General features: G+C 40.6%; 1 protein-coding gene across 3 annotated transcripts; it reads left to right on the top strand.

Moving 5' to 3' along the window:
• The first annotated feature begins 220 nt into the window (after positions 1–220).
• On the top strand, positions 221–16,811 carry FAIM (Fas apoptotic inhibitory molecule). 3 transcript variants are annotated; one of them, XM_061420578.1, is made up of 6 exons: positions 221–554; positions 4,660–4,718; positions 6,041–6,173; positions 6,526–6,754; positions 11,610–11,659; positions 16,366–16,811. In XM_061420578.1, the coding sequence occupies exons 2-6, from the start codon at positions 4,675–4,677 to the stop codon at positions 16,513–16,515; spliced, it is 606 nt and encodes a 201-aa protein (XP_061276562.1). In that variant the 5' UTR covers positions 221–554; positions 4,660–4,674; the 3' UTR covers positions 16,516–16,811. The 3 variants fall into 3 exon arrangements, with proteins under 3 accessions (XP_061276562.1, XP_061276566.1, XP_061276575.1); XM_061420582.1 differs by lacking the exon at positions 4,660–4,718 and having other exon boundaries at positions 226–554; XM_061420591.1 differs by lacking the exons at positions 221–554; positions 4,660–4,718 and adding an exon at positions 744–1,226.
• Positions 16,812–24,614: the final 7,803 nt, after the last annotated feature.

Below are 24,614 nucleotides of genomic sequence, written 5' to 3'. Positions count from 1 at the left end.
GTCCAGGTAAAGGGAAGAGCATCTGCAGAGGCCCTGGGGTGAAGGACTTCACCTCATTTGAGGATCTATCTCAAGGAAGCCAGGGGAGACCGGGGCAACATCATACATGGGGCCTCATGCCCATCCTAACGAGTCTTGATCTTTCTAGGAGTAATCAGAATCTTTACAGAGTTTCAAGGAGACAATGCCACGATCGGATTTACCTGCCCGTGGCTTCAGAGAAGGCAAGGTCTGGTTTTAAGCCCACCGGGTTCGCTCCAGTGTCCAGACAGCGCCCGCTGTCAGCTGGTTCTTACGGAGGCGTCTCGGGGAGTAAGAGTGCAAAGCCGGCCGCGCGGACCGCGGGCGTGGGTTGGGTCGCCGCGCGGGGGAGGGGCGGGCGGCGGTCGGCGCTGGGCACCTCGGGGACCTGAAGCGCGACAAAGAGTCGGCGCGCTCGGAGCTCTCGCTTCCGCGGAGGCTGCGTCTGGTTCTCGGCGAAGGGCCTAGGAGGTCCAGTCGGCGGAACCCACCGGTCTCTGGGCCCAGACCCCCCAGAGGCCCACGGCGCCCAGGTGAGCCTCACGTCCCAGGTGGGACGGGCCCGGCCGGCCCGGAAGCCCCTGCGCGCAGCGCCGGGCGCCCCCGCCGCGGTGCGAGCAGCCGCCATCTCCGGGCTGCGGCGACGGCGGCGGCGGGCGTGCTGGGCCGTGGGCGGTGCCCTGGCGGCGGTGCGACCCCGCGGTGAGGCCTAGGCCCGCGCGGGAGGCGGGTAGGGGACTCCGGGCGTCTCCCAGAGACCCGGCCGGGCGGCGGTTTGCTACTGCCCGGCCAGGCCCTGGAACCCGCGGCTCCGGCCTCTGCCCGACTATAAATTCATTATTTGTCGCAGTCGGAAGAGTGGAGCAGACGTCACAGGGAAGGAAGCGCAGGAGCCGAACCTTCGCTCCCGGGGAGCACCGGGTTCACATTAAAGTGTCTTTCCTTCCAGTCCCTTTTTCCCTGCAAAAATGAGCCGGCTGTATTTTTGCAGAACCCGGATCACAAAGTGCTGCAGCCTGGCTTCTTTGTCTTACCAATACATCCCACGCGTCTGCGCGCGGCTGATGTTTGTCTCCATCCTTTTTATTGGCTGCGAACCGGTGCTTTGGTGCCAGGTTTTCCGCGCCTGACCAGAGCTCCATGCTTGCTGAGTGACAGGACTGTGATTCACTCCACGGATTATCTTCACGATGGTGAACAAACAGGTGGTTTTCAGTTCTTAGCTATTACAAAAAACGATTCGTTGAGCGCTGTTCCGTCTGGTTTTTTGATTGTGTAGAGAGGCTTGTGGTACTCATTGCAAAATGCTCCTTGGAAAAGTTATTCGCGGTTTTTGTGCCTCACATTTGGGAACACCTGGCTCAGAGAGCTAACTGACAGACCTTGTTGGAGGTCCCAGTGCTGATCCTGCGGACACCGTCAACACCTCTTTGTTAAGTTTGTTCAATAGCTGGCCTTACCTAGAGCTTTGCTGAAAAGAACCTGAATACCTTAGTAATTTTTAAAACCGACTTAGGTTTAGCTTGGATAAACCATTACAGTCCCCAGTACGATTAAACCTAAGTTAAAGCAAAATTCAAGCTGGGATTAGATAAATAGTGGAAACGTTGTAAAGTCCTACTCTGAAACATGGATGTTGAGTTGGTAGGACAGGGATTTTAAATGATTATGCTGAGGGATGTGTCACTAGAGCCTCAAGAAACTTGCCGTGAAAACCTGTAAACGTTCAAGTAAGTGACATTGTCCTTATCAGTGAAAATAAATGGAATTTGTTTTTCCATCCGTTTTACTTACATTTTAAAACGTGTGTGCTGAAATAGAGGGAATTTTTCTTTGTAATGATCATTTTCCAGTTTGGTCTCATGGTCCTGATAATTAAATGTATGTATAAGTTTTAAATGACAATGGATGAATTCCTTTCTCTCAAGTTTTAAAGCATAGGCTTCCTTGGTCTTCCCACCTATTTGGCAGGGCTAGGATCCTTTCTCTGGAGACTTTTTCTGGTTCTTTGTTGTTTAGCCCCTAAGTCGTGTCTGACACAGTTTTGAGACTTAGCGCGCCAGGCTTCTGTGTCCAAGGATTTTCCAGGCAAGAATACTGGAGTGGGTTGCCATTTCCTTCTCCAGGTGATCTTCCTGACCCGGGGATTTATGAACAGCACCACCCCAACACCCCAACCCACATCCCCCCACTCACCCCCACACCCCCACCTCCTGCCTTGGCAGACAGATTCTTTGCCTCTGAGCCACCTGGGTAGCCCTGTTCTGTTCTTTACTGCTTCCCTTTCCAAGGACAGTGCCATGGCTGTGCTGTAATCATCTTTTGTCTCTCCAGTCTCTCACTCTGAGCTTAGTGCCTGGTGTATGAGTGACTGACGACTGCTAGCGTGGCGGATGAATTTAGAATATGACAGTAGCTTAGAGATTTGTGTGACAGGTAAATTTATTATTCAAATGAGTAAGGTAGAAACCCGGGACATGGACAGCTGTGATCATCTCTTGGTCATAAGCGAAATCGTATTCCAAAAAACACTACTGGCAAGACACTCGGGTTGTTTTTTTTTTAGTTTTGTTGAGATATAATTCATATACCTTACAATTCACCCATCTAAAGGATACAATTCAATGGGTTTTTTGTGTATTACAGTATTAATTTTTAAAAGTTGTGATCAATATACGACATAAAAATTGCCATTTAAAAATGTCCAGTTCAGTGATGTAAATGAACATAAAGTTCATTTATGATGTACAGCCATCACCACTATTTCCAAAACATTTTCAACACCTTCAACTGATACTCCCTAAATAAATGTTGAATGTATGAATGAATGTTGATAGTAGAGAGAAGTATATTTTATGTGACTTTGATTTCTAACCTCTCTTCTAATTTGTGTTGTCTTTTATGCTGTATATGAAATATAATTAAGAGGGTACTAAGGCTTATCTGGAGAAGGCAATGGCACCCCACTCCAGTACTCTTGCCTGGAAAATCCCATGGATGGAGGAGCCTGGTAGGCTGTAGTTCATGGGGTCACTAAGAGTCAGACACGACTGAGCGACTTCACTTTCACTTTTCACTTTCATGCATTGGAGAAGGAAATGGCAACCCACTCCAGTGTTCTTGCCTGGAGAATCCCAGGGATGGGGGAGCCTGGTGGGCTGCTGTCTATGGGATCGCACAGAGTCGGACACAACTGAAGTGACTTAGTAGTAGTAATAAGCCTTATCTTAGTGTGGTAATACTTGAAATTCCTTAAAGTGAAAAACTGGGCAGTTCTTTCAAGTTTGTTGAATTACTGAACATTCTAGAGTCTCTAAAAGTTGTAGAGCAAAATCTGAGTGACGTCCCAAACTCTACTCTATTTTACAAAATACACGTACCCTAGGTTATATTATGCTATTTAGCTTACTCTATTGCTCTGTGTTCTTTTTGCTTTGATAGTTGCAGGATACCCTCCACTTTCATAGGAGGTATCCTAAGAGGTATATTTAAGACTAGAAAAATCCACAAATATATAAGGTGCTAATTTTTAAAAAGGGATTTATTTTAGGTACAATGTATTTTGAATCTTTAGTTTTTATTCTAAAATGTTTAGCTTTTTTTTGCCTGTTGGGTTGCTTTTATGGGTGCTAAGCTCTTCTTTAATATCTTTTAAAAAGCTATTTGTCACGTTCGGTTATTTCCAGACAAAAAAAGATTGGCAATCTCCCATTTTTACAAGGAGAAAGCACCCTTGGACATCTATATGGAAAAGACTAGACTAGAGTAGGTCTTGGAAGCAAAAAAACAGTTGAATTTATTATTCGGTAGGTTTGACAGGGGTACAATTGTTAATCCTAAATCTTCAAATGTGGATGGTTTCTTATGCATGTGAGTATTACATGTGCTTCTGATTTTTAGCATTATAGCCCAGATAATTACACAGGTGTTCTGGACTCTGGATTTGGCTTGGACTCTTCTGGTGACCTGAGCAACCGTATAACTTTTATAAATTCATTATTGGCACTAGTAAATTAAGTGGGTTTGAGTAAGTGGGCAAATTAAGTTTGCTCTTAGAAAGCAAACTAGTACATCCTTTGCTCCTTCCTGCAAGCTTAACATTTCTTTGAAGTTATCTTTAAAAAATTTTTTTAATTATGTATTGTACCATAATACAACTTTCTAAATTTTAATATGAAGATTGAATTTTAAATTTGTTACTACCATGTAACATGGTGCCTCCAGAGGGCGTATTCTGTTTATCCTGGGGTTTTCTGTATTCCCTGACCTACTGCCTCTTATCCTTGGGACTTCTCAATCTGAGAAGCAAGGGACCCAGAGGACCTCTACGTCTCTTGCACCTCTGATGTGGTATGATACTTGAAATAAACTAGAGTTTATTCTCTTAGTTTTAGGAAATTATAAATCCATAACAGGGAAAAATATGACTGGCTGTTTTGCATGATTTAATTTATTTCCCTGACAATTAGAGATTGCAATTCTATTGTATGTAAAAGCTGTTTCATCAGAAACTGCATGCATTTTAAGAAATGGATTGCAAAGTTAGAAAAACTCTCTGCACCTGTCATCTTTGTTGCTCTCAATCTTTCTTTGCTGCACTTCTGCTTTTTTCTTTCCTGGCTCCTAATTGGATTAAAGACTGTTTTGCCAACCATGGCATCTGGAGATGACAGTCCTATCTTTGAAGATGACGAAAGGTAAATGTCTTGCATTGTGATAAAACTGGATTATGAAGCTTTAAGGATGGGCTTTAATCATTCAGGAGAGTATCCAGGCTACTTTTTTGGAGAATACATTTTGTAATACTGCAGAATGCATAGTTGCTTCTCTGTGATTTCCAGCAAGGGTGGTGAACACCTGGCGTGGAGGTGGTCACCACTAACGAGGCATCCTTTCCCATAAAACCTGGATGTGAGGTCTGCACATCCCTCTCAGCACAAAATTCTTGGCAGTCACTTCCAAAATGATATAAAACCTATTTACTGTTTCTGGTTCAGAGCCTACAAAGAAGATCAGAGTGAATGAAGAGGAGGATGTGGTTAAGAGAATAGACTCTGGGACCAGACTCCTAAAATTATACCCTATCTGCCACTTACCGTCATTGTGATCTTAGACAAGCCTTTAGCCTCTCTGAGTCTCAGTTTCCTCATCTGTAAATAGAGAATAATAGTACCCCCCTCATGGTGAGGATTCTTTGAGTTAATGTGTGTAAAGCTCTTAGAACAGTGATTGGCACACAGTAAGTACTGAATAACTGTTAGCTATGAACATTACTGCTGTAATGTTACTTCTCTCAAAGCTAAAAATCTGTATCAGTATAAAAATATTACTTATATGTTATATATGCATTATATATAATATATATTTTATATTAAGACATTAATATAAAATGCATGTTTAAGTTGTGCCAGAAACATCACAAGACAGAATTCTTTATATTTTTAATAAGATTTCCTGAAATAATGACAAGATTACTGTGTTCCATAATATTTTTGTATCTATTATGGAACATTTCTTCTATGACTTTTTTTCCTCAGTCTTAGTATTTTTAATTAGAACCTTTTTTGTTAAAATGAATCCCTAGTTATTGGTTCAAATATAAAAGGTTCTAAGAATTCTTGCTTTAGAGTGATAGGATCTGAAATGATAAAACCAAAATTAAATACTGTGCTTTTTAAATGACAGGAGGGAGGAGTAGAAACTTTTTACTGACCTTTCTGTGGCCAAGCTTAGAATACTGTCCTGGATAAACTGATTGATTCTTAATCCTATTACTATTAAGGTGACTTTGGAATTATCTGACTGTATACTCATAGACAGTAATTTCATCTTAAAAGAAGAATGCATAACAGGGTGAAAATAGTTACATGGATTGTAAGTAGGCTTTCTTAGCTTATATCACTTTAATATTTTATAATTTTAGGGCTTTTTAAGATCTGATATTTTCATCTTGGAAGGACTAACTGGTTATTCTGTTACTGTTTTTGCCTATTATAATTGCTTAATTTTATTCCCTTAGCCCTCCTTACAGCCTGGAAAAAATGACAGATCTTGTAGCTGTTTGGGAAGTTGCTTTAAGTGATGGAGTCCATAAAATTGAATTTGAACATGGGACCACATCAGGCAAACGAGTGGTGTATGTAGATGGGAAGGTAGGAAAAAATGGTACTTTGTGAAATATAGTGTACAGAGAAGCTCGATTTTGCTAATGTATATTCATCCACTGTGAATTCAATGCTTTTCCCTTACAGTGGTTATATGTATATTGGCTTGTATCATTTTGCCATAAAAAGCAGACTAGTAATAGTTGTGGAATTCATAGACTATAACATCTAATATTTAACTTTAAAATGCCTTTATTTTCTAAAATCTTTGTATCATGAAGTAATAAAATCACATCTAAATAGCATTGCCATTTATTCCCTTTAATTATATTATTTCCAAAGTTAAACATTAAATTTTCTCCCATTTGTATGTTTTTAACTTCCGTATTTTATTACTTAGGAAGTGATAAGAAAAGAATGGATGTTCAAATTGGTGGGCAAAGAAACCTTCTGCGTTGGAGCTGCAAAGACAAAAGCAACCATAAATATCGATGCTGTCAGTGGTTTTGCTTATGAATATACTCTGGAAATTAATGGGAAAAGTCTCAAGAAGTATATGGAGAACAGATCAAAAACCACCAATACTTGGGTATTACATTTGGATAGTGAGGACTTTAGAGTTGTGTTAGGTAAGTGAAAGCCATTTCTGCAGAATTCGTTGGCTTTTTATGATAGCTGTTTACTTCAGTTCCTCTAACTCTCCAGACCTTTCATGGGAGCTTTGAATAGGAGAGTGGTACGTGCAGGTGTGTTTCTCATGTGTCCTCTGGGAATGAAGTATTTGTTGAATTGACCGATTTATACGGAAAATGTGAGAGCCAGATTTTATAGTGGTAGATTTGAAAATTATAAACTTGGGTTTAAAAAGAGAAATATTGATGTAGACATTTAATTTGTCATTATTTGATATTTCTCTTCAAAAGAATGTCTGAAGGCAGTTGGAAATTTAAGGTTTATCAGAAAGAAGGGAATTTTTCTCTAGGTTTAGGACTACAGCAGATCAAAATAATCAACGTCCAGGTAAAGTAGATTAAAAAATAAAAAGTAAGCCATTGATCCTTAAGCTAAGTTCTGTTGTTACAGATTGCCATTTGTGTTCTTGATTTCACTCAGCCTACAAAACTTGAAAGACAAGCATTTGCTACCTTTGTTTATTACTGGTTACTCCTAGTATTTTCTGCTTCTCATATCACTGAAAGTGAAAGTGTTAGTCACTCAGTGGTGTCCAACTATTTGCAAACCTACCAGGCTTCTCTGTCCATGGAATTCTCCAGGCAAGAATCCTGGAATGGGTTGCCATTCCCTTCTCCAGGGGATCTCCCCAATCCAGGGATTGAATGCAGGTCTCCAGCATTGCAGGTGGATTCTTTACCGTATGAAGTAGCCTCCAATCACTAAGAGTTACCAGGGAATCCAACATTATGTAGATCACCTCATTGATTTATTGATTGATTTAGATAATACTGAGAACCTCATAAATGGCAGCTTATGTACTAGGCCTTGAAGACACGTAAATGAAGAGACTATCCATGTCTTTTAAGAGAGTATAGTTTAATTGAATGCTAGAAAAATTTTTTAAGAATGAAAAATACTTATCAAGTAATAAATGCACATGGTTGAAAAAAACAAACCAAAAAAAGAAAACCCTCTTGTATGGTTTATTTATTAAAGAAATTGGGTCAGATTTTTTTTGAAGAGGAGAGGATATGTTCTGAATTTTGTGGATTCCATTCCTGTGATATTCTTCTATTAGTATTTCCTGCAAGTTGGTATTTGAAGAATTGATCAAATTTAAGGTTTTTTTATTTTTCAGGTAAGACATTATATTTATTCTATCAAGAGGCACATGGTTTTGCTTTGTCTAATTTTTTGATATTGGCACCACTAATACCTAAGTGTCTATATCCATTAATTCATTGGCAGATGGATTCATTAATTCATTAATTCATTGGCAGATGGATTCATTCATTCATTCATTCATTGGCAGATGGATATATTCTGATTCCATCATTTCTTGTTCGTTAGCTGGAGTGCTCATACAGTGAGAAACTTCCTGTTGTCTACTATTTAGTTACACAGAGGCACATTTTGTATGACAAATGTAGGATCACAGCTTGTTTTCCCTTAACTACCAGTTTTCAAGATATTAAATTGATTCCTTTTTCTTTCCTAAAGGTGATCATTTAGGTTTTTTTTTTTTAATCATTGGGCTTCCCAAATAACTTGTGGATTTAAACAACTTGCAGTGTTTCAGTACACTGCAATTATTATCCTTACTGATGCTCAAATTGTCCCATTTTTGGCCATTGTAGTGCTCCTTAGATCGGCTCCTGAGTCAAGGGAACTGTGTACATTCATAGGTAGATAGATATCGGGAGGAACGGGGAAGAGAGAGAGACTTTATCAAAAAATAAAATAGCTTATGAGTTCATACTGATGCTTATAATTCAAATTCCAGGATACCAGTTTTTTAAATTTAATCTCCTCTAATATCTTTACGTTCCTTCTTCCACACTGAGAATCCTTCTTCTCAGGGACACAGAGGATGATGCAAATAGAATATAATTACTTATTTCCTTTGTGCCATAATTATGTACATACTAATCTCAGTTAACAACAGAAATACTCTACCACCATTAATACAGTGACTGCCCAAAATTTGTCTTCCTTGGTGGCTCAGTGGTAAAAAATCTGCCTGCAATGCAGAGCTACTGGAGACACAGGTTGGATCCCTGGGTTGGTAAGATCTCCTTGAGGAGGGCATGACATCCCACTCCAGTATTGCCTGGAGAATCACATGGACAGAAGAGCCTGGCAGGCTACAGTTCGGTCACTAAGAGTCAGACACCACTGAAGCGACTTAGCAAGTACGCTTGTGCACAATTTAAAACAACTTTTTGCATATCATTTTCCAACTGTACTGCGTCTACATTGTCAGAACATACAGCTGTTATATACTATGCCAGGCTGCCATTGGGTGGCCACTCCCATATCTCCTGGACCCTCTGCCTTTCTCTCCGTGCCTCTAGCCCAGCTCAAAGTCCTTTCTCCACTCTCCAAGTGAGGCTTCTGTCTCAACGTGCAGGGAGAAAAGACTCTGTTCCTGGAGTAGATGGCTTGTCAGATGGCACCTCATCCTTGAACCCCAAGCAGCCTTTGACCCCCAGACTCCTTGTAAACACACAGGTCCTGCTTCTCTCTAGTCTTTGTTATAACAACCAAAGCTTGTCTTCTGGCTGCTTGATGACTATAGTCTTCTCTCCTGACACTCCGGGGGACCCTGACATTCACAAGTGGTTCTGGGGATCCTCCCCAAAATGCACATATGTCTGTCTGTGCACATGGCATGCATATAACTCAGTTGGTAAAGAATCCACCTGCGATGCAGGAGACCCCGGTTTGATTCCCTGGTCAGGAAGATCCACTGGAGAAGGGGTAGGCTACCCACTCCAGCATTCTTGGGCTTCCCTTATGGCTCAGCTGGTAAAGAATCTGCCAGCAATGCAGGAGAACTGGGTTCAATCCCTGGGTTGGGAAGATCCTCTGGAGAAGGGAAAGGCTACCCACTCCAGTATTCTGGCCTAAGAATTCCATGGTATAGTCCATGGGGTCACAAAGAGTCAGACAGGACTGAGTGACTTTCACTTTCCCTGGAGTGAACTGTGGCCACTTAGCTAATGCCCAAGTGTATCATGGCAACATTTTGCTCTATTGTGTCAGCACTGTACTCAGCACAGTCCATCAAATACTATATTTTTTATTATGATTCTATAACTTTTCCCCAAAGTGAAATCATAACAAAATGAATAGAGATTATTGTACTCTTCAGTATGAAATTTACAGAGAAGGCAATGGCACCCCACTCCAGTACTCTTGCCTAGAAAATCCTATGGATGGAGGAGCCTGGTAGGCTGCAGTCCATGGGGTCACTAAGAGTTGGACACGACTTCGCGACTACACTTTCACTTTTCACTTTCATGCATTGGAGAAGGAAATGGCAACCCACTCCAGTATTCTTGCCTGGAGAATCCCCAGGATGGCAGAGCCTGGTGGGCTGCCATGTATGGGATTGCACAGAGTCAGACACGACTAAAGTGACTTAGAGGCAGCAGCAGCAGCAGCAATGTGAAATTTAAGGCTAAATTGCTGTCTGTCTATATGAATGCTATGCAGCCTTTTCTGTGGTTTCTTTGTGCCATCGTCCAGGTGGGTTAGTATGAGAGGCAGGGAGAATCATCTAGTCTCTTGATGTTAAAGAAAATTTGGGGAAGGACAAATTAGGAGTTTGGGATTAACAGACGCACACTGCATATATAAAATACATCACCAACAAGGACCTATTGTATAGATCAAGGAACTCTATTCAGTATTTTGTAATAATCTATAAGGGTAAAGACCCTGAAAAAGGAAAGCAATATTGGCTACAATCCAAAAAATAAAAATGAAAAATTAAAGGGATAAGGTCAAATATTATATTACTTGAAATATGTAAGTTTTGAAAAAGTCCATGGCACTCTTTAATTTGCTAAAATATATTGATACCCTAAATGGAAACATACTGTAATCCTCAGTCAGTTCAGTTCAGTTCAGTCACTCAGTCGTGTCCCACTCTTTGCGACCCCATGAATCGCAGCACACCAGGCCTCCCTGTCCATCACCAACTCCCGGAGTTCACTCAAACTCACGTCCATCGAGTCGGTGATGCCATCCAGCCATTTCATCCTCTGTCGTCCACTTCTCCTCCTGCCCCCAATCCCTCCCAGCATCAGAGTCTTTTCCAATGAGTCAACTCTTTGCATGAGGTGGCCAAAGTATTGGAGTTTCAGCTTTAGTATCATTCCTCCAATGAACACCCAGGGCTGCTCTCCTTTAGGATGGACTGGTTGGATCTCCTTACAGTCCAAGGGACTCTCAAGAATCTTCTCCAACACCACAGTTCAAAAGTATCAATTCTTCGGCGCTCAGCTTTCTTCACAGTCCAACTCTCGCATCCATACATGACCACAGGAAAAACCATAGCCTTGACTAGACGGACCTTTGTTGGCAAAGTAATGTCTCTGCTTTTGAATATGCTATCTAGGTTGGTCATAACTTTTCTTCCAAGGAGTGTGTAAACCCTTCTTTGATTCAATACCAGACCTTAGAAATTTAATTAAGACACTTCAGGTGATGTTTAAGAAAAAGGACATTCTCATATGGAAACGTCTCTTGTTACATTCATTTGTCTGCATCCTCCTTTATAGATTTTCTGTAACAAATCTTCATCAGTATATATCATAATTTTGTCTTAAAAGAGTGGTTTCATTTTGATTTTGTCTCTGAACAAAAAAACACAATTTCTTCAAATTTGGAAGAATTTCAAAGCCATGAAAAGTTAGTGGAGTTTTCAAAATCCAGTGTATCAAAGTTTTCTTAAAATAATAAAGACTTAACTTTATCTTTAAATCCCAGGTTATAATTTTTTGTAATTGGTTACTTTTACAGAGAAAGACACTCTGGATGTGTGGTGCAATGGTAAAAAAATGGAGACCGCGGTAAGTTGATCATTTGATCACTGTCACCGTGTGCATGAGTGACCAGTGAAACGTTGCTGTGTTTCCTAACGATGCAGATATTTATAATTAATGAAGGTCCTTTTGGTTAAAAACAAAAGAGATGAAGTAATCCTGACTCCAGAATCTGAAGCCCTTTCCTGCGCAGTGCCTGGGGTAGTGAGAGTTTGGAAACAACTCATCTGGTGATTGGCACCAGCCTTGGACCCTGCTTCTCCTTTCCTGGACAATCCTCTATCCTAAAAAGATCTAGCCCACATTTTAAAACTTCCTTCCCAAAGGTTGCATCCTCTTGTGTTTCTCCTGGTTAAAGTGGTGCTTTATACTACTGTTTCTCAAATTTGCATGCACAGAATCATCTCAGATCTTGCTAAAATCATATTCTAACATGTCCTCAGGTGCTGCCCAAGTTGCTGGCCCATGGTCACACTCTGAATAGGAAAGCTTTACACCATACACTCAAAACACATGGTACTTTCTAAAAGCAAAGGTTGTGAAAAAGAAACGAAGCACACATGTCAGATGAGACAAAGGCAAACAGGAAAGGGCACTGTCACAAACCCCAGAAGACAAGTGGAATTTGTAGAGTAGCAGTGCTGAGAGGCTGCCCCACTCGTTGTAGCCGAGAAAACCCTAGTGTGTTGGACTTTTGCTGCCTTGCACTGTTATGGCTGTGGTGGGATAAGTATAGATGTGAATTTCAAGTAGGTAGGATATAATCATGGTGTGCACAGCACAAGGAGGAAGTGAAGCAGAGGAGACAGTCCTGGACACCAGGCAGTGTGGGCCTAGGAACTGGAATCACTGGGGGGAAATATCCACGTGTTATGGGATCAGCTGGCAAGTAGGGCATACCATCCTGGGTGTCCCCTTTCGTGCTGACTTCAGTTGTGACACCAGAGCTAGAGATGATGAAAAGCATGAGAAGCTGTCTTTGCCGGCATACTGTAGCTAGCTACCCATTGTGGTTGCTGCTATTACCTTCTTTATCTGTTGTAGGTCTGGGAGGGTGAGGAGAAGTCCTTGGAGGGAAGGCCTGGAATGAATTTATTCAGTAGACAAGCTAGAATCTGCTGGGCCTTGCAACGGCTTCTAAGGAAGTGCACAAGCCAGAAATCAAAAGTTACAAAGATTAATGTGTTTCTGTTTCTTAATCCTGATATTAATTCTTAAAGGGAAATGCAACCAGGGTTCACTCAAAATTGAATGTCAGCGTTTGAGCCACCCTCCGGTTCCATCTACCCATTGAGACTTTTATGCAGAGAGGCTTAGTGAGCTCTTCAATATTTTAGGGCCTGTTTTGGACCAGATTCAGTTACCATTAACATGGATTGGGTGCCCGATGCCATATCTGGTGGCCCTTTCTGTTCTTTCTGTCCTACCATGGAAATTTCTAGATGAAGAGTCAGCAGTTTGGGGTCACATTCCCTCCAACCCTCCAGGAATTCTCCTGTGCAAAAGTAGCATTGTTTCAAGAATGTGGTTGTAAATAAGCAGGAAATTGAAATAATATTCCTCCACAATGTCTTTGTTCCTAACTGACAAGAAGCCACAAGTGTTTGGACAATACCTCTCTCTCACCCAGTTGTCTCCTCCTTGTAACTGCAGCCTAGTTGGCAAGGTAGTTTTGGCAGCTCTGTGTCAGGCAGCCTTCCCCAGCACTATGCACACCTGCTCTCGCTGCCTGTGAACTGCAGCTTTTTTTCTCCATTTCCTTTTCATCTCAAAGCATCATGACCAGATTATGTATCTGTCAGATTGCCAAGAAGCAATTTACAAGGATTGTATCACTCAACCCTTGCTCTTCTCTCTAAATTGATTTTGACAGAAGTATGCCCTAAAGGCTTTTTGCAAAGCTCAATGTGAAAAGGGCTAAAAGAATACACTGGACTCCAGGATCAGCACCCCACCCCCAGTCCTTGTGGTGGTCAGTACACATCCGTGTTGGCCAGATTCTTCCCAGAGAAAAACAAAAAGCTTCCCTCTCTGATGCCTCCTGTGCTTTCTCTGGTTAGATAATGTTAGCAACGGGACGGGGCCTTGCTCTGTCTGCTTTGGCTGCCAGGAAGCTCATAGCCAAGTTGTACATCTGATAGTGCTTCTTTTGCTTCTTGGCATAATTCATTTTTATCCTCTAAGCCTCATGCTCTTCCTTACTTTTCTGTGCTCCTTGGCCCCTATCTTTTTACTCTAAATCAGTGCTCTTCAACAGAAATATACTATGAGCCAGATACGAGCATCATATATAACTTCTAATAACCACATTTCGAAAGTCTTATGGTGAAGTTCTTCTTAATAAAAATTTAAGTCACTGTATCAAAAATATTATTTAAAATGTAATAAATATATAAATTTTCCAATGAATTTTTTTAAACCATTCTTTGTTTCATACTAAGTCTTCCAAATCCACTGTATATTTTCCCCTATAATAGTGTATCTCATTTCAGACACACCACATTCCATGCGTGATTGCCACCTGTGGCCAAGGGCTGTTGTACCATATGCAGCAAGTCTAGACTCAGTTCAGTTCAGTTGCTCAGTCGTGTCCAACTTTTTGTGACCCCATGGACTGCAGCACGCCAGGCTTCCCTGTCCATCACCAACTCGCGGAGCTTACTCAAACTCATGTCCCTTGAGTCGGTGATGCCATCCAACCATCTCATCCTCTGTCATCCCCTTCTCCTCCTGCCTTCAATCTCTCCCAGCATCAGGGTCTTTTCCAATGACTCAGTTCTTCGCATCAGGTGGCCAAAGTATTGGAGTTTCAGCTTTAGCATCAGTCCTTCCAATGAATATTTAGGATGGATTTCCTTTAGGATTGACTGGTTTGATCTCCTTGCAGTCCAAGGGACTCTCAAGAGTCTTCTCCAACACCACAGTTCAAAAGCATCAATTCTTCACCACTCAGCTTTCTTTCTAGTCCAACTCTCACATCCATACATGACTACTGGAAAAACAATAGCTTTGAGTAGACGGACCTTTGTTGGCAAAGTAATGTTTCGACTTTTTAATTTGTTGTCTAGCTTGGTCATAGCTTTTCTTCCAAGGAGGAAGTGTCTTTTAATTTCATGGCTGCAGTCACCATCTGCAGTGATTATTTTGGAACCCAAGAAAATAAAGTCTGTCACTGTTTCCATCGTTTCCCCATCTATTTGCCATGAAGTAATGGAACTGGATGCCATGATCTTACTTTTCTGAATGTTGAGTTTTAAGCCAACTTTTTCATACTCCTCTTTCACTTTCATCAAGAGGCTCTTTAGTTCTTCACTTTCTGTCATAAGTGTGGTGTCATGTGCATATCTGAGGTTATTGATATTTCTCCCAGCAATCTTGATTCCAGCTTGTGCTTCATCTAGCCCAACATTTCACATGACCTACCCTCATATGTGTTAAATAAGCAGGGTGACAATATACAGCCTTGACGTACTGCTTTCCCTATTTGGAACCAGTCTGTTGTTCTATGTCCAGTTCTAACTGTTGCTTCTTGACCTGCATACAGATTTCTCAGGAACCAGGTCAGGTTGTCTGGTATTCCCATCTCTTTCAGAATTTTCCAGTTCGTTGTGATCCACACAGTCAAAGGCTTTGGTGTAGTCAGTAAAGCAGATGTTTTTCTGGAACTCTCTTGCTTTTTCAATGATCCAGTGGATGTTGGCAATTTGATCTCTGGTTCCTCTGGCTTTTCTAAATCCAGCTTGAACATCTGGAAGTTCATGGTTCACATACTGTTGAAGCCTGACTTGGAAAATCTTGAGCATTACTTTGCTAGCATGCAAGATGAGAGAAATTTGTGTGGTAGTTTGAACATTCTTTGGCATTGCCTTTCTTTGGGATTGGAATGAAAACTGACCTTTTCCAGTCCTGTTGCCATTGCTGAGTTTTCCAAATTTGCTGGCATATTGAGTGCATCATTTTCATAGCATCATCCTATAGGATTGAAATAGCTCAACTGGAATTCCATCACCTCCACTAGCTTTGTTTGTAGTGATGCTTCGTAAGGCCCACTTGACTTTGCGTTCCAGGATGTCTGGCTCTAGGTGAGTGATCACACCATCGTGGTGATCTGGCTCACGAAGATCTTTTTGTATAGTTCTTCTGTGTATTCCTGCACCCTCTTCTTACAATAGTGTTAGGTTTTATGTTATTTATGTTGTTATTTATTGTAAGCCACCTATAGCCTGAGGAATCTGATTTTTAGAGTGGCGAAGAACACTCCATCCCTTATTGAGTGGGGTCTTCAGCAAGTTATTTAATGACTGTGTGCCTGTTTCCTCATGTATAAAATGTTGATAATAATTATACTCCAATCAGGTTATTGTGAGGATGCCATAAAGCAATGCATGTAAACCATTCTTTGTATAGAAGGAATCACAAATTTCCTATCATTTTTACTTTTGAAAAGTCTGTATTATCTGCATAGTATATGTTATAGTCACATAGCCATGAGATATACTTTTTTTTTCCTCTGAAACAAGATTCTTAAAGACTATAGTGGTACAAATAAAAGACTTTGAATTTATAACTTAGACCTTAAAACACCTAAAAATAAGCTTATAATTTTAATTTTGCAAAGCTTACCATTGAGCTAACATGTACTTCATCATGCCTCCCTTTCTTGGTGATGTTAATGCTCTGGACAAAGATAAATGTTTCTGGAACACTAATTCCTCCTACTTTTGTTTGCCTAGGGTGAGTTTGTAGATGATGGGACTGAAACTCACTTCAATATTGGGAATCACGACTGTTACATAAAGGCTGTCAGTAGCGGCAAGCGGAAAGAAGGGATTATTCATAGTCTCATTGTGGATAACAGAGAAATCCCAGAGATTGTTGAATGACTTCATGTTAATGAATTTTAATCTTAAGAAGTAAAGATCAGGACTTTTAAATTACTGTGGTAATTAAATATGTTCAGCATGTACTTTTCAGTACATCTAGTCACCCTGTTTTTTAGTTTCTTGAAAGTAATATTTTAAGCATCAGGAAAAAAATAATGTATCATGAAAATTGCAATTTATTTTGTAAATAATGTAAAATGTTTTAAAGTCAAATGGAAAATAAGATATGGACCAAAAAATCACTACTGTTTCATAGGAGCAACTTTTAGTATAATAAACACTATAAAGTAACATCAGTGCTGCTTGATTTGTCTTTCTTGAAATGGATGTCTTTGTATATATTTTTTTTAAATGTATTTCTGACCAATGCACTCACTTTAAACTTGTTTTGTTGTTTTTATTTTTGGGCCGCCCTGTGTCTTCATTGCTGTGTGTGGGCTTTCTCTAGTTGTGATGAGCAGGGGCTGCTCTTCATTGTGGTGCACAGGCTTCTCATTGCAGTGGCTTCTCTCGTGGAGCACAGACTCTAGAGCAAGGGTTTGAGGCAGGAGACAGTGGGTCTCCGGGTAAAACTGAGCCTTTGTTCTCACCCAGATACTCCAAGGACAAAGCTAGTGGTAGAAGCTGAGTTCTGCTAAAGCAAAGAGATAAGGTGCCTACTCCTGAGGTCAAGGAAGACTTCCCTGTCTCTACATGCTCAGGAAGTCTTCTTGAGAATTGAAAAGTAAGGGGACCCCACTCCATAATCAGTGTAGATATGCAGCCATAGGCTTCTACAGTGGGATCCTTCTTTGCAAAAAGTTGTGCATACATCTTGGGGAGGATCTATGGACCACTCAGGTGTGAAAAGAGAAACAATTGGCCAAGAGTAAGCAAAGACCCAGAAGGACTGTCCTCATAAGTGCATGACGTCACCTCAGTACTGTGCTGCTCCTCCTCACTCAGGACACCCGCATTTCTCTCCAGGTGTGTTTCCGCCTAGTGTCTGATGCACTGCACTCCCTGTTCGAGAGGCTGCCCATATCCTTTCTCTTGGGTGTGTATCTCTGCCCTGCTTCTGAGTTGGATAAACAAACTGGTTTCCTGTGTGCTCTCCCATACATTGTGCTGTGCCTCTAATAATAAACTTTGTACCTGTTTTTACAGTTTTTGCCTCCTTGAAACATTCTTGCTTTCTAATAGGGGCAAAAACCAGGGTCAGTTTGCTTCTAGCCCCGAGTCCCTGGTGGTCTAATGGGTAGCCTCTTGGTCTTCTTTCAGGCTACTCGGGTTTAATTCCTGGGCAGGGAACTAAGATCTCTCCTCAGGACCATTCACTGCTCTCCCTCCGAGATCAGGCTCAGTAGTTGTGGTGCTCGGGCTTTGTTGCTCCATGGCATGTGGGATCTTCCCAGACCAGGGATCAAATCCATGTCCCCTGCCTTGGCAAGTAGATTTGTAACCACTGGACCACCAGGGAACTCTTCTTTGTATGTTTTTAACCTGTGCAGATAGATTGTCTAGTTTAAAGCAGTTGTTGTTCAATGATATTAACTTAACTGGAGAAAATGAGAAATTTCCAGAAATTTAAGGAAATGTCAAATAGAGTAACATAAAAATTTAATCAAGAATTCGTTCCGTTCAGTCGCTCAGTTGTGTCTGAGTCTTTGTGACCCCATGAACCACAGCATGCCAGGCCTCCCTGTCCATCACCAACTCCCGGAGTCCACCCAAACCCATATCCATCGAGTTGGTGATGCCATCCAACCATCTCATCTCATCCTCTGTCGTCCCCTTCTCCTCCTGCCCTCAATCTTTCCCAGCTTCAGGGCCTTTTAGGTTTCTGAAAATGTAATTGTTTTTGTTTCATCACCACAAGGCCAAAAAAATGCAAAAAGAGGAAGAAGCAAAGCTTCTTTACAGCAGACAGCATCAGTTGCATCATCAGGCAGTAAAAAGTCAGAGTTGAATGCTTGTGTGGAGGTAGCACCAGTGTTAACATTTTGTGAAAGAAACAGGCCCACCCAGGCAGACTCACACAGTCTACTCATCTCTGAAGTCCTTTCAAGGCAGGACAGTTTAATAGTAGAGCCTTTTATTAGGGTATTTCATGTCTATTATCAAATGGGGATCCTCCATGAGAGGGAGAATACTCCATTTTCTAGACTTGTTCTGTCCTCTACAGTAGCCATTAGTCATGTAACTATTCAAGTTAAATTAATTGAAATACAATCAAAAACTCAATTCCTTTATCACACTGACCACATTTCAGGTCCTCAGCAGTCACACAAAGATAGCAGCTACCACGGTGGACAAACAGAACATTTCGATCATCACACCAAGTTCAACTGAACAGCACTAGCCTAGAGACAATTTCTCAAATTTAGTGAGCTGTTTTGTACTTGCACAGTCAGGGTTTAAGTCCAGGTTTTTCGAATGCTAAACCCCATTAGCTTTGCTACTGTCTCTCTGCCACTCATTATTTCTAAGAGATGTGTGGCGGAACAGAAGTACAACCATGCTCTAACACAAGGCAGAGAAACTGAAAACCATCCTCCTGCTTTTCTCATGCCACCCCACGCTTTCCTTCACTGCCACTTAAAGACGAGGAGATGAACTAAGAGGGACGCTTCTGAGGCTTTTTAAACTCATTTTGCATTTGCTGTTAAGTGTTCTGGTGTGGTGGTTTTCATTTCCCTTGAATAAAGGGAGTCTTTTAATGGCCATATTTTATCTGATACAAAAAATGTTTTGTGCCACGGCCAAAAGTAAACCAGTTATTTTTAGTCACTTTGTTTTAAACTCTGATTGAGTCTTCTGAAGATCAAACCTTGTGAAGGTAGTTTGCCTTTGACTTGGTTAACTCCTGTTTTTTGGTTAGTTTTGTAAATTTAAAGCAGCATGTTAATGAGGAAGGGGTACAGCCTGTGTTTGAAGTTCAGCACAAAAGGTTAAGTTCTCCTTTTGTTTTAATACTATATTTTAACTGATACACAAAATTTAATTTCAACATGCAATCAGAATACAAATTCTTTATGAGATAATTTATATCTTCTATTTTTAAGTTCTTGAGCCTCAAGTTCTCCATCCCAACAAATGAAGTTATTTGTTTTGTTTAATGTAATGAGATAGTTTAGATGTACAAAAACCAGAAAGCAATATGACAAGCCCTTGTATTATTTTGCGGGTTCATCTATCATCTAGTTTAGTAATTAAAGCATTAAAATACAACTGAAGAGGCACATGCCCTTGCTATACCTAAACTTCTCTCTTGCCCAAGTAATCACTATCATGAACTTGATAATTATTATTACCATGCAAGTCTGTATTCTTTATCTGTATAGGTGTACAGCCCTAAAAATATTCAGTATTACTTACAATTTTAAATGTGAGATTCTATAGATTCTTCCTACAACTTGCTTGTTTCCCATACAGTACTGATTTTAAGACAGATCTGGGGTGGTACATGTAACTTCAGTTCCTTTTAACCCCTGCATTCAGCCATATGAATTTGCCATCCACTTGCCTCAGCAGTTTTCAAACAGTCACTATACCATCAGAGCTCTAACAAACATCTTTGTGTCTCTGTGTATGTCCCTTGAGGATATGCTAGAGTTTCTCTTGGGCTTAGCTATTTAAACTGTGTCCTTGGACCAGTGACAATTACATCACCTAGGAACTTGCTGAAATTAAGAATCTCATGAATTGGGAGATTGGGACTGACATATATACACTACTATTTATAAAAAATGGCTGTCTGGGGAGGCCTTACATATAGCTGTGAAAAGAAGAGAAGCGAAAAGCAAAGGAGAAAAGGAAAGATATAAGCATCTGAATGCAGAGTTCCAAAGAATAGCAAGGAGAGATAAGAAAGCCTTCCTCAGCGATCAATGCAAAGAAATAGAGGAAAACAACAGAATGGGAAAGACTAGAGATCTCTTCAAGAAAATTAGAGATACCAAGGGAACATTTCATGCAAAGATGGGCTTGATAAAGGACAGAAATGGTATGGACCTAACAGAAGCAGTAGATATTAAGAAGAGGTGGCAAGAATACATGGAAGAACTGTACAAAAAAGATCTTCATGACCAAGATAATCACGATGGTATGATCACTCACCTACAGCCAAATATCCTGGAATGTGAAGTCAAGTGGGCCTTGGAAAGCATCACTACGAACAAAGCTAGTGGAGGTGATGGAATTTCAGTTGAGCTCTTGCAAATCCTGAAAGATGATGCTGTGAAAGTCCTGCACTCAATATGCCAGCAAATTTGGAAAACTCAGCAGTGGCCACAGGACTGGAAATGATCAGTTTTCATTCCAATCCCAAAGAAAGGCAATGCCAAAGAAAGCTCAAACTACAGCACAATTGCACTCATCTCACACGCTAGTACAGTAATGCTCAAAATTCTCCAAGCCAGGCTTCAGCAGTACGTGAACCGTGAACTTCCAGATGTTCAAGCTGGTTTTAGAAAAGGCAGAGGAACCAGAGATCAAATTGCCAACATCTGCTGGATTATGGAAAAAGCAAGAGAGTTCCAGAAAAACATCTATTTCTGCTTTATTGACTATGCCAAAGCCTTTGACTGTGTGGATCACAACTGTGGAAAATTCTGAAAGAGGTGGGAATACCAGACCACCTTAAACTGCCTCTTGAGAAACCTATATGCAGGTCAGGAAGCAACAGTTAGAACTGGACATGGAACAACAGACTGTTTCCAAATAGGAAAAGGAATACGTCAAGGCTGTATATTGTTACCTTACTTATTTAACTTCTATGCAGAGTACATCATGAGAAACGCTGGACTGGAAGAAGCACAAGCTGGAATCAAGATTGCCAGGAGAAATATCAATAACCTCAGATATGCAGATGACACCACCCTTATGGCAGAAAATGAAGAGGAACTAAAAAGCCTCTTGATGAAAGTGAAAGAGGAGAGTGAAAAAGTTGGCTTAAAGCTCAACACTCAGAAAATGAAGATCATGGCATCTGGTCCCATCACTTCATGGGAAATAGATAGGGAACCAGTGGAAACAGTGTCAGACTTTGTTTTTGGGGGCTCCAAAATCACTGCAGATGGTGATTGCAGCCATGAAATTAAAAGACGCTTATTCCTTGGAAGGAAAGTTATGACTAACCTAGATAGTATATTGAAAAGCAGAGACATTACTTTGCGACATTACTTTGCCAACAAAGGTCCCTCTAGTCAAGGCTATGGTTTTTCCTGTGGTCATGTATGGATATGAGAGTTGGACTCTGAGGAAAGCTGAGCGCCGAAGAATTGATGCTTTTGAACTGTGGTGTTGGAGAAGACTCTTGAGAGTCCCTTGGACTGCAAGGAGATCCAACCAGTCCATTCTGAAGGAGATCAGCCCTGGGATTTCTTTGGAAGGACTGATGCTAAAGCTGAAACTCCAGTACTTTGGGCACCTCATGCGAAGAGTTGACTCATTGGAAAAGACTCTGATGCTGGGAGGGATTGGGGGCAGGAGGAGAAGGGGATGACAGAGGACGAGATGGCTGGATGGCATCACCAACTCGATGGATGTGAGACTGAGTGAACTCTGGGAGTTGGGGATGGATGGGGAGGCCTGGCGTGCTGCGATTCATGGGGTCGCAAAGAGTCGGACATGACTGAGCCACTGAACTGATCTGAATGAACCCCTACTGTATAGTGCATGGAACTCTACTCGATGCTCTGTGGTGACCTAAATGGGAAAGACATCAAAAAACAGTGGGGATATATTATGGCTGATTCACTTGGCTGGCTGTACAGCAGAAACTGACCCAGCAAAGTAAAGCAACTATATTCCAATTAATAAGGAAAAGAAAAAAGAAAAAAAAACACAACAGACTCTCAGACCTTTCCAGCCTAACAAATCATAATCGGGTTTTAACTAGATCCTGTGGTGATCTGTTTGTACATCAAGGATTGAGAGGCACTGCTGTAGGTATGCCACAAAGTAGAATTGCTGAATTAAAGAGGAGTTCAGATCTTATCAGAGACTTATCAAAATGCTCTTACAGGTGGTTGTGCCACTATAAACTTTGACCAGCAGAGTTTTCTACCTCAAATCCTCAAAATTTGATACAATCAGGATCTCAGTATTATGCCAATCTTTTTAAAAAATTCTATGTCATTTTATTTTCTCTGGTCACTAATTGGGTGTCTTACATGTTTATTGGCCATTCAGGTGTCCTTTCTCAAGAATTACCTTTTTCATTTCTTTTGACTATTTTTCTGTTGATATGTAATCCCATGACTGTAGTCTTTCCCTGATAGCAGTATAAAATGTGCAATAGATCAGCACATTTTGTGCAGCGCAGTCATGCTTTCCACTTCACACACTATTTATATCCTCTAAAGAGCTCTGAGGGCAGGGATCATGTACTGCTGTATCCCCTGGGATCTAGCACACCCCTCACAGATGAAGGGCAGTGAGATTTGTATTAAAGTAGCCAGCTCAGAGGAGAGATCTGGAATGGAGATATATAATGAGCATCATTAGCATATAGAAGAGATTTAATGCAATGGAAACGAGTAACATCAACTAGGAAGGTTGTAGAGAAATGAAAAAGGAAGATTAAATCCTGAAGGGCTATAGCATTTAGGCAAGGGAGATCTTCAATGAGGAAGGAAATTCTAAAGCTATCAAGCAAAAGACAAACTTTGATTATCTAGAAATCTAAATGTTGCATAGTAAAGGATACCATAAGCAAATCCAATATACAAACAATAGACAAGGGGAAGAAACTTATAATGGAGATGACAAGAGTCAAGATATATGTAAAAGCTCTTAAAAACTGATAAGAAAAGTCGGGTTAACTGTAAATTGGATAAAGGATATTAATAGCCTATTCACAGAAAAGGAAATCCAAATAGCAAATAAATATATTTTTTAATGCTCAAATTAATTTATGTTTAGGAGTATTATTTTAAAAATGAAAACAGGAAAAGATATTTGAAAAGAACAATGACTGAAATATGGAAGAAAGGGTACCCCCTCACACTTTGGTGACAAAATTAACAAAATAAGCCTCAATGAAATGAGGCAGAAGCTATATGAAAGTGGAGAAATAATTAGTAGAGGATGGAATAAAAGTGGAAAGGGTAATGCTGACAAATCTCTTGCTAATAACTGAAAAATTGTTCAAAATATATGAATGGGCATCAACAGAAATAACCAACAATAGAAAGAGACCCATATGATTTGTAGATTAAGAATTCATTAGCTATAAAGCTCAAAATGATTATGTTTAAAATGTTCAAGGTAATAAAAAGACAACTCTGAAAATTTCACAGAGAACAAAAAATATTAAAAGGCAGAGGAAAATTTGAAAAGAACCATATGGAAACTGTAGAACTGAAAAGTATGACATTAATAACTCAGAATCAGAAAAATAATAAATTGGGAAATAGGTGAGAAGAAAATATCTAGGAGAAAAATACAAAGAGATTATAGAGAAGAGTAATTAAAATATAGACTATACAGTTAAAGGTCAAATACATGTAAACAGAGTTCTAAAAAGACAGAGAATTATGAAAAAGTAGATTTGAAGAGAATTTTCCAAATGAAAAAAGGTAGCAAGCAATAGACTGAGGAAGATCTGCAGACACCAAGTAGGAAGAAAACCAGCCCTCGGTATATTATAGGAAAATTGCTAAGAACCAAAGAAAAACATAAAAAAATTTTAAAGTGTCTGCTGCTGCTGCTAAGTTGCTTCAGTCGTGTCAGACTCTGTGTGACCTCATAGACGGCAGCCCACTAGGCTCCCCCCATCCCCGGGACTCTCCAGGCAAGAACACTGGAGTGGGTTGCCATTTCCTTCTCCAATACATGAAAGCGAAAAGTGAAAGTGAAGACGCCCAGTCGCGTCCGACTCCCAGTGACCCCATGGACTGCAGCCCACCAGGCTCCTCTGTCCATGGGATTTTCCAGGCAAGAGTACTGGAGTGGGGTGCCATTGCCTAGTGGGAAAAAAAATGCATATTAAAATATAGTTAATTTCTTAACAGAAATGATAGAAATAAGAGAACACTGGAAATAATCCTCCAAAGTGCTGAAATAAGTAACTACCAAGCTAAATTTCTGTACCCAGCAAAAGTACCATTTACTAA

The sequence above is a fragment of the Bos javanicus genome, chromosome 1 (genome assembly GCF_032452875.1).
Source record: "Bos javanicus breed banteng chromosome 1, ARS-OSU_banteng_1.0, whole genome shotgun sequence".
NCBI lineage: Eukaryota > Metazoa > Chordata > Mammalia > Artiodactyla > Bovidae > Bos > Bos javanicus.
This window is presented reverse-complemented; position numbering and strand designations above follow the sequence as displayed.

What these genes read in the sequence shown, in the direction of transcription:
- FAIM (XM_061420578.1), top strand. Translation starts at nt 4,675, where the DNA reads ATGGCATCTGGAGATGACAGTCCTATCTTTGAAGATGACGAAAG. An exon ending in TGGTGTATGTAGATGGGAAG is followed by an intron (nt 6,174 to 6,525) that starts GTAGGAAAAAAT and finishes TTTATTACTTAG; the next exon opens with GAAGTGATAAGAAAAGAATG. An exon ending in GTAAAAAAATGGAGACCGCG is followed by an intron (nt 11,660 to 16,365) that starts GTAAGTTGATCA and finishes TTGTTTGCCTAG; the next exon opens with GGTGAGTTTGTAGATGATGG.